The following is a 14,246-nucleotide window of genomic DNA, read 5'->3' as shown; positions in this document are numbered from 1 at the left end:
TAATCTACATGGTGTCGATGTTACATGACAGGTCTAATCTACATGGTGTCGATGTTACATGACAGGTCTAATCTACATGGTGTCGATGTTACATGACAGGTCTAATCTACATGGTGTCGATGTTACATGACAGGTCTAATCTACATGGTGTCGATGTTACATGACAGGTCTAATCTACATGGTGTCGATGTTACATGACAGGTCTAATCTACATGGTGTCGATGTTACATGACAGGTCTAATCTACATGGTGTCGATGTTACATGACAGGTCTAATCTACATGGTGTCGATGTTACATGACAGGTCTAATCTACATGGTGTCGATGTTACATGACAGGTCTAATCTACATGGTGTCGATGTTACATGACAGGTCTAATCTACATGGTGTCGATGTTACATGACAGGTCTAATCTACATGGTGTCGATGTTACACGACAGGTCTAATCTACATGGTGTCGATGTTACATGACAGGTCTAATCTACATGGTGTCGATGTTACATGACAGGTCTAATCTACATGGTGTCGATGTTACATGACAGGTCTAATCTACATGGTGTCGATGTTACATGACAGGTCTAATCTACATGGTGTCGATGTTACATGACAGGTCTAATCTACATGGTGTCGATGTTACACGACAGGTCTAATCTACATGGTGTCGATGTTACATGACAGGTCTAATCTACATGGTGTCGATGTTACATGACAGGTCTAATCTACATGGTGTCGATGTTACATGACAGGTCTAATCTACATGGTGTCGATGTTACATGACAGGTCTAATCTACATGGTGTCGATGTTACATGACAGGTCTAATCTACATGGTGTTGATGTTACATGACAGGTCTAATCTACATGGTGTCGATGTTACATGACAGGTCTAATCTACATGGTGTTGATGTTACATGACAGGTCTAATCTACATGGTGTTGATGTTACATGACAGGTCTAATCTACATGGTGTCGATGTTACATGACAGGTCTAATCTACATGGTGTCGATGTTACATGACAGGTCTAATCTACATGGTGTCGATGTTACATGACAGGTCTAATCTACATGGTGTCGATGTTACATGACAGGTCTAATCTACATGGTGTCGATGTTACATGACAGGTCTAATCTACATGGTGTCGATGTTACATGACAGGTCTAATCTACATGGTGTCGATGTTACATGACAGGTCTAATCTACATGGTGTCGATGTTACATGACAGGTCTAATCTACATGGTGTCAATGTTACATGACAGGTCTAATCTACATGGTGTCGATGTTACATGACAGGTCTAATCTACATGGTGTCGATGTTACATGACAGGTCTAATCTACATGGTGTTGATGTTACATGACAGGTCTAATCTACATGGTGTCGATGTTACATGACTGGTCTAATCTACATGGTGTCGATGTTACATGACAGGTCTAATCTACATGGTGTCGATGTTACATGACAGGTCTAATCTACATGGTGTTGATGTTACATGACAGGTCTAATCTACATGGTGTCGATGTTACATGACAGGTCTAATCTACATGGTGTTGATGTTACATGACAGGTCTAATCTACATGGTGTTGATGTTACATGACAGGTCTAATCTACATGGTGTCGATGTTACATGACAGGTCTAATCTACATGGTGTCGATGTTAATGACAGGTCTAATCTACATGGTGTTGATGTTACATGACAGGTCTAATCTACATGGTGTCGATGTTACATGACAGGTCTAATCTACATGGTGTCGATGTTACATGACAGGTCTAATCTACATGGTGTCGATGTTACATGACAGGTCTAATCTACATGGTGTCGATGTTACATGACTGGTCTAATCTACATGGTGTTGATGTTACATGACAGGTCTAATCTACATGGTGTCAATGTTACATGACAGGTCTAATCTACATGGTGTCGATGTTACATGACAGGTCTAATCTACATGGTGTCGATGTTACATGACAGGTCTAATCTACATGGTGTCGATGTTACATGACAGGTCTAATCTACATGGTGTCGATGTTACATGACTGGTCTAATCTACATGGTGTCGATGTTACATGACAGGTCTAATCTACATGGTGTTACAAGTCTGACAGAACAAATCTGTTCTTGGTTTCTTACCATCAGAAATAATGTTATTCTACCTTGCTGCTTCTCAGCTGTTTATAAACATTATTACATAGTTGGTCACTGTAAAGACTGTTGATGGCTAATAAAGTATCTCCTAGTAATAACAGGAAGAGATAATAATCTGTAAAGTGTGGATTATTATTCCCCTAATAATTGAATAATCTTTTTAACTGTTTAACTATGATCTGGCCATCCTAATCTCACTGGTAATCTCTGAGATTACCGTGGCACAGAGAGGTGGATGTCCAGACTACAGTACGGTCAGCGAGCTGTGAGGATGTTGTTAATCCCAGATGAAGAGTTAAGGATCAACCATTGGTAGTTAATGACACAACACCGTAGTGCACCCTATCAGCAGGTTCTCATCAAACCATCTCATTTCTGAAACAACATTCTAATTCAGAGACATGATTTCCATACGGGGCTCAGGTTCTTACTTTGAAGATGACAGCCTTCCCATTTTCTGAAATATGCCTCTCCACGTACTTTGAAGACAGAAGATCACTGGGGAGAAGAGAAGAGGAAACAGAGGAGGAGAAAAGTTAGACAATTACAGATATGAATTCAGAGCTCTGTGTCGGTTAAAGGGATGGAAGAGTGTTAATGAAATGACAGTATTCTCTGGTTATCTCCAGGATTGTCTCTAAGCGTCAGAGCATCCATACCACCAATTATCAGCTGCTACTGATAGAGGACTACTTCCAGCGTGCGCGCACACACACACACACACACACACACACACACACACACACACACACACACACACACACACACGCACACACACACACGCACACACACATACACACGCGCGCGATCACACAAACACACAATTGAAAAAATTGTTAACATTCAAGGGCATGTCGTGGATGTGTTTGTACTTGAGAAAGAGAGAGAAAGAGAGAGAATGAGCAGAAAAGTGAGCAGACAAAAGAAAGGGATAAGGTGAAAGAGAATCAGAAAAAAAGAGAGAAACAGGAAGAGAGAGAAACAGGAAGAGAGAGAAACAGAAGGGCCAGTCGGTCTGTGAATGCTTTCTCAGAAAAACTGGGCCTAAGATTCCCCATTGAGTTACATACTGCAGCCCCAATCTGGGACAGAGATATATGAGCTATACACACAGCACTGCAGTGGATAGCTGCCATCTTACCAGCTCCTGACCAATTATTTTATTTTGTGTTTTTTTACGCTGATCTTAACTTTTTTTAGTTCATCATTTTTGTATATAATATTTCCACCATCATTTCCTATAACTGAAAACATCTTCTGGACATCAGAACAGTGATCACTAACCTCAATTTAGATGAAGATTTCTACTTCACCGGGTCGGCAGCTGTGGATGTACTGCTCATTTCAAACCAGGCCCTAATCCCCGGGACACGGAAGAGGAACGGCTCAAGAGAGACAAATGAGTGGGCTCCCTGACGTAGCCGATGTAAGTAAGACCTTTAAACAGGTCAACATTCACAAGGCCACGGGGCCAGACGGATTACCAGGACACGTACTCAGAGCAGGCACTGACCAGTACTGGTACCCAGTGTATATAGCCAAGTTATCATGACTCAGTACTGGTACCCAGTGTATATAGCCAAGTTATCATGACCCATTGTGGATTTATTCTTTGTGTTATTATTGTTCTATTATTTCTCTCTGTATTGTTGGGAAGTCCGCATTTCACTGTTAGTCTACACCTGTTGTTTATGAAGAATGTGACTAATAAAATTGGATTTGATTTGACATCCGAACACTAGACAACAGGAAGGACAACCCAGACATAACACACACACAGTAACACACTGCCCTCTACCTACGCTGGTAAGTTCTTTATTGGTGTCAGTTGAGTTGTTAGGTGTTTGGTGCAACCATTAATGCTGCATCAGGGTGTTTTATGCTCTGCTGAGGTACTGTATCTATGGGAACGCCAGGCTCTACCCCAATATCAGACTCTGTACTTCCCTGGATGTTTATTAGTTGGAGCATCGGGAGTGACACTAAAATCTATAATCACACCAGCGCGCTGCACCTCAACAGACCCACTCCCAACATTGGCCCAGTGAGCAATCAATCACCTCCAACCGCCTGTCAGCACCCAATCAACAGCCAGTGCTGTGGTGGCGGGAATCATTTTTCCACTGACTAAGAGATGGAGTGTTTCAAAATGTATCATCTCGGGGGCATACAGAGACCAAGTAGAGGATTTTGTGTATAAAGAATCTGAAAGTGTGTGTCTGTATGTGTATGCACATGCGTATCTGTGTGTGTGTGTGTGTGTGTGTGTGTGTGTGTGTGTGTGTGTGTGTGTGTGTGTGTGTGTGAGATAGCGACACCAGTCACATGACCAAACCGACGCCAAACAGCTGGTCAGACACACACACTCTCTCTCTCTCTCTCTCACACACACACACACACACACACACACACACACGTATTGGCAGAAACATCGACAAACAAGGAATAGGGGGAGAGTGAGGGAGGAATGGAGAGAAAGAAGAATGGAAAGAGAGAGGAATGGAGAGAGAAAGTGAGACAGAGAGAAGGGAAACTGGGTTTTAGATAACTAACAAACATTCTGTTACAGTAATACAAACAGCAAGGGAGAAGAGATAGAAAGGGGGAGAGGGAGAGAGAGAGAGAGAGGAGTAAGAGAGAGGAAAGAGGGATAGAAACGGGGAGTGAAAATAGACGGGGAGAGATGGATGGCAGAGATGAGCAGAGAAGAATAAAAAGCATAGGAACAGTGAAAGAGAGAGAAAGGTAGAGAGATCAGCCTCCTTATGCACATCTCACCATCCTTGTGTGTGTCCTCCAACCCCAAACCGTCCGACATTGAGACACACAGTTTACTTCTTTGTTCTGACAGGGTGTGTGTGTTTAAGATTCAGCTTCTGTGGTCTGTATCAGCCCCCATACTGAGTGGGGGCCTGGAGAGAGTGGCGTATGTATTGAGCCCGCATGGAGGACACACAGTGCCGTAATGGAGGACGCTGATAACAGATTTCAGCTTTAATTATTTTGGGATTTGAATAATTTATTGGACAGACAAAGACGCAAAGTCAGCTCTTTGCATTTGCCTTTCACCTACCCCCGCACACGCACACACACACACACACTAACACAAACAAAAAACACACATATCGTGGAGAAATTACAAGATTGTGTTAATAATACTGTTATTACATCAAATGTTGTTGTTTTGTTTGTGCCGGGAGGTACCAGGGTGGAGATGGTTCGGGTATGGATAATGATGAGAGGAACTTTGTTTTGGGGGCCAGACCCTGGTTTCTACACAATGAGAACAGTCTTTACAGCAGATACAGTCTGCTGTGAATTATTAGTATCTTTCATAAAAATCCTAACCGTGTGACCCATTCCATACATCTGTTATTTGTCATGAACATTCAGGAGGATGGACTTTACTATAAAATTCTGCTCAAATCCCCTTGTTGGGCTCTCAACGAATCACCTACAGGTGGGTCGTCGACCAGCTTCATTATTGCAATAATTAATCGAGAATAGTATCTAGTCATGGTAAGGGGTGAAATAAGTATAGCCAGTTATAATTGTAATGGTTTAGCAGATTATAAAAAATAAGATCAGTCTTTATGTGGCTAAAAGAAAAGGAATATAACATATACTGCTTACAGAAAACTCACTCTACATCCTTAGATGAAGTTGCGTGGAAAAAGGAATGGGGTGGTGAAATAATTTTTTGTCATGGACAGAGGAACTCAAAAGGTGTGATGATATTAACAAAAATGTCAATCTGAATGTGCAAATAGTCAGGAATGATCCGCAAGGCAGGTGGATCTTTTTGAATATGAAAGTGGACAAAAAATACATTTGGCTCATTAATCTATATGATCCAAATCAGGATGATCCATACTTCTTCGAAAACATTTATACCAATTTATTGAACTTACAGGCAACAAATGATCATATCATTATGGTAGGAGACTATAACACAGTGTATCAATGGACGGTAAAGGTAATCACTCTACAAACTATCATCACCTGGCCCTTAAGGAAATCACAAATATTATGGACACATTAGAAATAGTGGATATTTGGAGACTAAAAAACCCAGACCTAGTGAGATTTTCATGGAGGAGACTTAATCAAGCTAGGCGTCTTGACTACTTTCTTGTCTCTTTCATCAAAGGTTAAAAACGTTTTAATAGGAGACAGAATGCGATCAGATCATCATCTAATTGGCATTCACATAACTATTATAGATTTTCCACATGGACGGGGATATTGGAAATTTAATCAAAGTTTACTGCAGGACAATTTATTTTTAACTAAGACAAAATTATTTATAACTGAATTTTTCCAGTATAACATTGTCACAACTTCCGCCGAAGTGGGTTCCTCTCCTTGTTCGGGCGGCGTTCGGCGGTCGACGTCACCGGTCTTCTAGCCATCGCCGATGCACCTTTCATTTTCCATTTGTTTTGTTTTGTTTTCCCACACACCTGGTTTACATTTACCTCATTACTTGTCGTGTATTTAACCCTCTGTTCCCCCCATGTCTGTGTGTGAAATTGTTTATTGTTTTGTGTATGCGCACGTTAGACTGGTTGCGCTGGGTTATGTCAACCCGTATTGTGTTTAGTGTTCTTTGTGCCGTGTGTTTTGTTCGCATAAATAAAAGGCTCCGTTTGCTACCCAAATTCTGCTCTCCTGCGCCTGACTACCCTACAGCCAGTTACGCATGCCTAACAGAATTTCACACCCGAGTATGGAGTCAGCAGGAGCAGGTACCTATGGTAGCGGAGTCGAGGAGCGCGTCCAGGAGCACACGGCGTTGATTCACCATCTCGGCGCCGCCATGGACTGTGTCATCCAGACAATGGACCGCTGGGAGAGAAAGAGGGTTCCTCCAGCGCTCCCACCAGCACAACAGGGGTCTTCACTACTCACCCCCTCCACACCCGGTTCCAGTGGGATTCGTCTCGCACTTCCCAGGGAGTACGATGGGATGGCCGCACGCTGCCAGTGTTTCCTGCTGCAGCTGGATTTATATCTGGTGACCATCCACCCGGCTCCCTCAGGCCATGAGAAGGTGTCCGCCCTCGTCTCGTGCCTCTCGGGGAAAGCCCTGGAGTGGGCCAATGCTGTGTGGGGAGAAGGAGATGCGGCGCTGGATCACTTCGAGGATTTCACCTGCCGCTTCCGGGCAGTCTTCGACCACCCGCCTGAGGGTAGAGCGGCGGGTGAACGTCTATTCCACCTGAGGCAGGGGACGAGGAGCACGCAGGAGTTCGCGATGGACTTTCGGACCCTGGCCGCTGGCGCGGGATGGAACGACAGGGCCCTGATTGACCACTATCGTTGCAGTTTGCGCGAGGATGTCCGTCGGGAGTTGGCCTGCAGGGACACTACCCTCACCTTCGACCAGCTGGTGGACTTGTCCTTTCGGCTGGATAAGCTGCTGGCCATCCAGAGCGGGGTCTGTCGGTTCCATCCCCCAGCACACCCGCTCCGATGCCCATGGAGCTGGGAGGTGCTGCGCTCAGGGAGCCCTGAGGAAGTTCCGTCTCGTGCACCCTCTGTGGCCGCAGAGGTCACACTGCCGGTCGGTGCCGGGTTGGTTCCTCTGGGGGTCGAGGCAGCAGGCAGGGCACCCTGGCATCACCCCAGGTGAGAAGCACCATTCTCACCCAGAGCCCTCTGTTGCACACATGTTTTTGTTTGTTACTTTTCCTGAGTTTTCCCCGCATTCCCAGGATAAGGCGCTCGTCGATTCAGGCGCCCATAGTTTAGGGATCCCCATCGTTCCAGTGGCTATGCCTTTCCCAGTTCACGCCTTAGACAGTCAACCATTAGGGTCAGGGTTGATTAGGGAGGCCACCGCTCCTCTGGGCATGGTGACGCAGGGGGGTCACACGGAGAGAATCAGTCTCTTCCTCATTGACTCTACTGTGTTTCCCGTGGTGCTAGGCCTACCCTGGTTCGCTTGTCATGACCCCACTGTTTCATGGCAACGGAGGGCTCTCACGGGGTGGTCGTGAGAGTGCTCGGGGAGGTGTTTAGGGGTTTCCGTAGGTGCTACTACGGTGGAAAGTCCAGACCAGGTCTCCACCATGCGCATTCCCCCCAAATATGCCGATTTGGCTCTCGCCTTCTTTGACTCAATTACCACCCCATCGACAGGGGGATTGTGCGATAAATCTCCTGGTAGACGCCGCACTTCCCAGGAGTCACGTGTATCCCCTGTCACAGGCGGAGACGGCGGCTATGGAAACATATGTCTCTGAATCCCGGCGTCAGGGGTACATTCGGTCCTCCACTTCACCCGCCTCCTTGAGTTTCTTTTTCGTGAAGAAGAAGGAGGGAGGTCTGCGCCCGTGTATTGTCTACTGAGGCCTAAATCAGATAACTGTGAGGTACAGTTACCTGCTACCTCTTATCACCACGGCGATTGAGTCAATGCACATGGCGCGCTTCTTCACCAAACTAGATCTCAGGAGTGCTTACAACCTGGTGCGTATCAGGGAGGGAGACGAGTGGAAGACGGCGTTCAGTACGACCTCAGGGCATTATGAGTACCTCATCATGCCGTAAGGGGTTGACGAATGCTCCATCAGTCTTCCAAGCCTTTGTAGATGAGATTTTCAGGGACCTGCACGGGCAGGGTGTAGTGGTGTATATTGATGACATTCTGATATACTCCACTACACGCGCCGAGCATGTGTCCCTGGTACGCAGGGTGCTTGGTCAACTATTGGTGCATGACCTGTACGTCAAGGCTGAGAAATGCCTGTTCTTCCAACAGTCTGTCTCCTTCCTAGGGTACCGCATTTCCACCTCAGGGGTGGAGATGGAGAGTGACCGCATTTCAGCCGTGCGTAATTGGCCGACTCCCACCACGGTGAAGGAGGTGCAGCGGTTTCTAGGGTTTGCCAATTACTACCGGAGGTTTATCCGGGGTTTTGGTCAGGTAGCGGCTCCCATTACCTCACTGCTGAAGGGGGGACCGGTACGGTTGCAGTGGTCGGCTGAGGCGGACAGGGCTTTTGGTCACCTGAGGGCTCTGTTTACCTCGGCTCGTTTACCTCGGATCCCTCTTTGGCATTCATAGTGGAGGTGGACGTGTCCGAGGCTGGGATAGGAGCCGTGCTCTCTCAGCGCTCGGGTACGCCACCGAAGCTCCGCCCCTGTGACTTCTTCTCGAGGAAGCTCAGCCCGGCGGAGCGAAACTATGACGTGGGGGACCGGGAGCTGTTGGCTGTTGTCAAGGCCTTGAAGGCGTGGAGGCATTGGCTTGAGGGGGCTAAACACCCTTTTCTCATCTGGACTGACCACCGCAATCTGGAGTACATCTTGGCGGCGAGGAGACTGAACCCTCGCCAGGCAAGGTGGGCCATGTTTTTCACCTGTTTTGTTTTCACCCTTTCTTACAGACCAGGTTCCCAGAATGTGAAGGCAGAAGCACTGTCCCGGCTGTATGACACAGAGGAGCGGCCCATGGATCCCATCCCCATACTCCCAGCCTCCTGCCTGGTGGCGCCGGTAGTGTGGGAGCTGGACGCAGACATTGAGCAGGCGCAACGTGCAGAGCCCACTCCCCTCCAGTGTCCCGTTGGGCGTCTGTACATTCCGTCTGCTGTCCGTGACCGGCTGATCTATTGATCTATCTATTTAACTACTCCTATAGAAATGGTAGTCTGTCAGGAAGGTCTGATTTCTCTATTATTAAAACAAGACCCAGATGGCAAATATAAAGACCCAGTCTATCTAAAAAAACTGGAGGCCCCTTACACTTCAATGTTGTGATGCAAAAATACTAGCGAAATGCATTGCACTCAGAATTAAAAAGGGTTTTACCAGGTATTATTCCTCCTGATCAGACAGGTTTTTTACATGGACGATACATTGGAGATAATATACGACAACTACTAGAAATAATAGAACATCATGAAACATCTAAGAAGCCAGGCCTGGTTGTCATTGTAGTGTGTGTAGGTGGCAGGGAAGTCAGGTGCAGGAGAAACCAACTTGGTGTAACTGGAGTTGTTTAATATTTATAAAACAAACTCCACAAAACCAACATACATAAAAATAAACATGGGTAAACATGGGTAAACATTCTCCCATCAATGACGGCTAGAAGACCGGTGACGTCGACCGCCGAGCACCACCCGAACAAGGAGGGGCATCAACTTCGGCAGGAGTCATGACACTGGTATTTATAGCAGATTTTGAAAAGGCATTTGATAAAGTAAGACTGGATTTTATTTATAAATGCCTGGATTTTTTCAATTTCGGTGATTCTCTTATAAAATGGGCAAAAATAATGTATAGCAACCCCAGGTGTAAAATAGTAAATAACGGCTACTTCTCAGAGAGTTTTGAATTGTCAAGAGGAGTTAAACAAGGGTGTCCTCTGTCACCATATCTATTCGTTATGGCCATCGAAATGCTAGCTTTTAAAATCAGATCCAATAACAACATTAGAGGATTAGAAATCCAAGGCTTAAAAACAAAGGTGTCCATGTATGCCTATGACTCAAGTTTTATATTAAGTCTGCAAGCTAGATCCCTGCAATGTCTCATTGAAGATCTAGATAAGTTTTCTGTACTCTCTGGACTACAACCTAATTATGAGAAGTGATCAATATTACGTATTGGATCTTTAAAAATATTACTTTTCAAAGTATCTCTCTTTTTCAAACAAGCATTGCAGAGCTGGCTACAATTTCAATTTCATCCCCCTGAAAAGATAGAACAAATATTACAACAAATATTATGGCTGAACTCAAATGTGCTAGTTGATAAAATACCTGCAATTTTGGGAAAGATGTTTGAAAAGGGTATTTTGTTCTTAAATTGTATTGTAAATTGGAATGATAGAGTTATGTCTTCGTGGAGTTATCAGAATTGTACAGGAAGGTCTGCTCAATCCAAGAGTACAACCAATTGATTACAGCATTACCCTAAAAATGGAGGAGGCAGGTGGCAGCAGGAGGGGGTAGGAAACTGGTCTATCTGCCCAATATAAAGGATCAAAACTTGTGGAGGAATAAAAATAGCATAAATAGGAAAGTATACCAGTTTTATTTGAGGACCAGGATGTTGACAACTGCAAAAGATTGCAAAATAGTTGGGAAGAGATTTTTGATGTACCGATCCCATGGTACAAGGTGTATGAGGTGATATATAAAACAACGCAAGATTCAAGACTTTGTGCTTTTCAGCTAAAATTATTATATAGAATTCTTGCCACCAACAAAATGTTGAATATTTGGGGCATAAATTCATTGAAGCTCTGCAGATTTTGTTGTGAGGATACAGAATCAATAGATCAATATTTTGGTATTGCCCTCAGGTAGCCTGGTTCTGGAATGGCAAAAAATGCATAGCATTGATCTAAAATTTACCCTAGAAATAGTACTGTTAGGAGATCTGGAGAGACCGGGTCAGTCAATTACTAATATACTAATACTCTTAGTAAAAGTATTTATCTTCAACTCGCAATCTGTGGATTCTATTCGATTAGATAGATTGAAATTGGACGTTGAACATCACAGCATAGTTGAAAGATATATGTTTCGTAGAAATCCGAAGAGGGTGGCCAGCAGAGATAGGTGGGATGGGCTGAGGGAAACTGACGGTTGGGGTGTGGAATTTGAGACAAGTGGGAGTGGAGTTGCTGTGCGGGAGATAGAATGATGGTCAAAGATAAAAGTAAAAAATAAAGTAAAAATAAAACATAATAAAAAGTATGTTTGAATGACACTGAGAGACAGTGTTTTTACAGATAATGCTGGTTTGCCTGAGGCTGATGCCGTGTAGGTATTTGTACACATGCATATACACACACTCTCACTCAAATAAACACATACAAGAACACACACATACATGTAATAGTGCCAGACATGCACACAAACATATACAGTTGGCATTGCTGTTATGATTTTAGTTGTCCTTGATATCCTTTGTTTTTTTTGCTGTTTTCTTCCGTCTCTTTAGTTCATTCTCTCGGTTGTTGGTGCATTGGGGGTTCTTGGGGGTGGGGAACGGAATTAATTGTATTTTTTATTTTTATTCTTGGGGGGGCACTGTGGGAGGGGTCTCGAATGGTTGAGGAACAGCTATTGGGGAACTGGGGGGGGGGGGGGGGTCTTGGAGAGTTCGGGTTCACGTTTTTTGGCCTGGTAGGAGATCTGTGCCCTTGAGCAGGGCATTGACCCTGGATGCTTCTGTGTGTCGCTCTGAATGGGAGTCTATTGGATGACTGGTATGGTGTAGTTGTTGAGCAGCTTCACTGCAAGTCTATTGTATATTTCGTATATTCAATCAAATAAAATAATAATTCATCGATGTTATTAATACGTTTTGAACAAAGTAATATCCTGATTGGTGATTGACCTTGTCTCTCCTCATTATTGATTAGAATTTCCACTACGCGCGCACACACACACACACACACACACACACACACACACACACACACACACACACACACACACACACACACACACACACACACACACACACACATGCCCTAGGTTCCATTAGCATGTAATCCATCTCTCTAGGGTGTTGTAGGACTTGTGACAGCAAAAGACAGCATGCGGGATGATCAGAGAAAAAGGGAGGTTTCAGTAACAGAACGACAGAGAGAGGGAGGTTTCAGTAACAGAATGACAGAGAGAGGGAGGTTTCAGTAACAGAACGACAGAGAGAGGGAGGTTTCAGGAACAGAACGACAGAGAGAGGGAGGTTTCAGTAACAGAACGACAGAGAGAGGGAGGTTTCAGTAACAGAACGACAGAGAGAGGGAGGTTTCAGTAACAGAACGACAGAGAGAGGGAGGTTTCAGTAACAGAACGACAGAGAGAGAGGGAGGTTTCAGTAACAGAATGACAGAGAGAGGGAGGTTTCAGTAACAGACAGTAACACATCCTCCCACACACACATCAAACACTAGTATCTTGGTAAACAAACAACAACAAAAATTTAAAAAACACAGAGGGAGAGAGGGAGAGAAAAAGAGAGAAAGAGAGAGAATGGGGATCAATCATTTCCAACTGGTCACAACTCCTGCAGCTCTGTCGCACGCTGGGTATGTACATAGTAAATGGTAGGCGTCGAGGGGACTCCTATGGTAGGTATACCTATAGCTCATCTCTTGGCAGTAGGGCTGTAGACTACTTTATTACTGACCTCAACCCAGAGTCTCTCAGAACATTCAGTCAGCCCACTGACACCCCTATCAGATCACAGCAAAATCACAGTCTAATTGAACAGAGCAATACTCAATCATGAGGCCTCAAAGCCAAAGGAACTGAATAATATTAAGAAATGCTATAGATGGAAGGAATGTAGTGTGGAAACCTATCAAAAAGCAATTAGGCAACAACAAATTCAATCCCTTTTAGACAACTTCCTGGACAAAACGTTCCACTGTAATACTGAAGGTTTAAACTTGGCATTAGAAAACCTAAACAGTATATTTGACCTCTCAGCTTCCCTATCAAATCTAAAATTGTCAAACAGAAAAACAAAGAAAATTAACATCAATGACAAATGGTTTGATGAAGAATGCATAAACCTGTTGTTGTCAGCACATTCAACTATGTAAAGAAACAAGTATTTAATAAGATTATTTCATTCATTCAGATCTAGGATGTGTTATTTTAGTGTTCCCTTTATTTTTTTGAGCAGTGTATTTTAGAGACACATATTTCCCTCAGATTACACAGATCAACAAAGAATTTGAAGACAAATCCAATTTTGATAAACTCCCATATCTACTGGGTGAAATACCACAGTGTACCATCACAGCAGCAAGATGTGTGACCTGTTGCCACAAGAAAAGGGCAACCAGTGAAGAACAAACACCAATGTAAATACAACTCATATTTATGTTTATTTATTTTCCCTTTTGTACTTTAACTATTTGCACATCGTTACAACACTGTATATAGACATAACATGACATTTGAATTGTCTTTATTATTTTGTAAGTTCTGTCAGTGTTATGTTTACTATTAATTTCACTTTTGTTTATTATCTACTTCACTTGCTTTGGCAATGTTAACATATGTTGACCATGCCAATAAAGCCCTTAAATTGAAATGAGTGAGAAGCAGCAGCAGACAAGCAGA

The 14,246-nt window shown here is 44.0% G+C and overlaps 1 protein-coding gene across 2 annotated transcripts in view; it reads right to left on the bottom strand.

The window, feature by feature from the left end:
• LOC106576002 (disintegrin and metalloproteinase domain-containing protein 22) overlaps window positions 1–14,246 on the bottom strand; it is a 107,882-nt gene that overhangs the window by 64,130 nt on the left and 29,506 nt on the right. For both annotated transcript variants that reach the window (XM_045698510.1, XM_045698520.1), the window contains exon 4: window positions 2,574–2,640. In XM_045698510.1, coding sequence (XP_045554466.1) covers window positions 2,574–2,640 — 67 coding nt within the window. The remainder of the gene's footprint in view (window positions 1–2,573; window positions 2,641–14,246) is intronic.

Source organism: Salmo salar, chromosome ssa02 (assembly GCF_905237065.1).
Source record: "Salmo salar chromosome ssa02, Ssal_v3.1, whole genome shotgun sequence".
NCBI lineage: Eukaryota > Metazoa > Chordata > Actinopteri > Salmoniformes > Salmonidae > Salmo > Salmo salar.
This window is presented reverse-complemented; position numbering and strand designations above follow the sequence as displayed.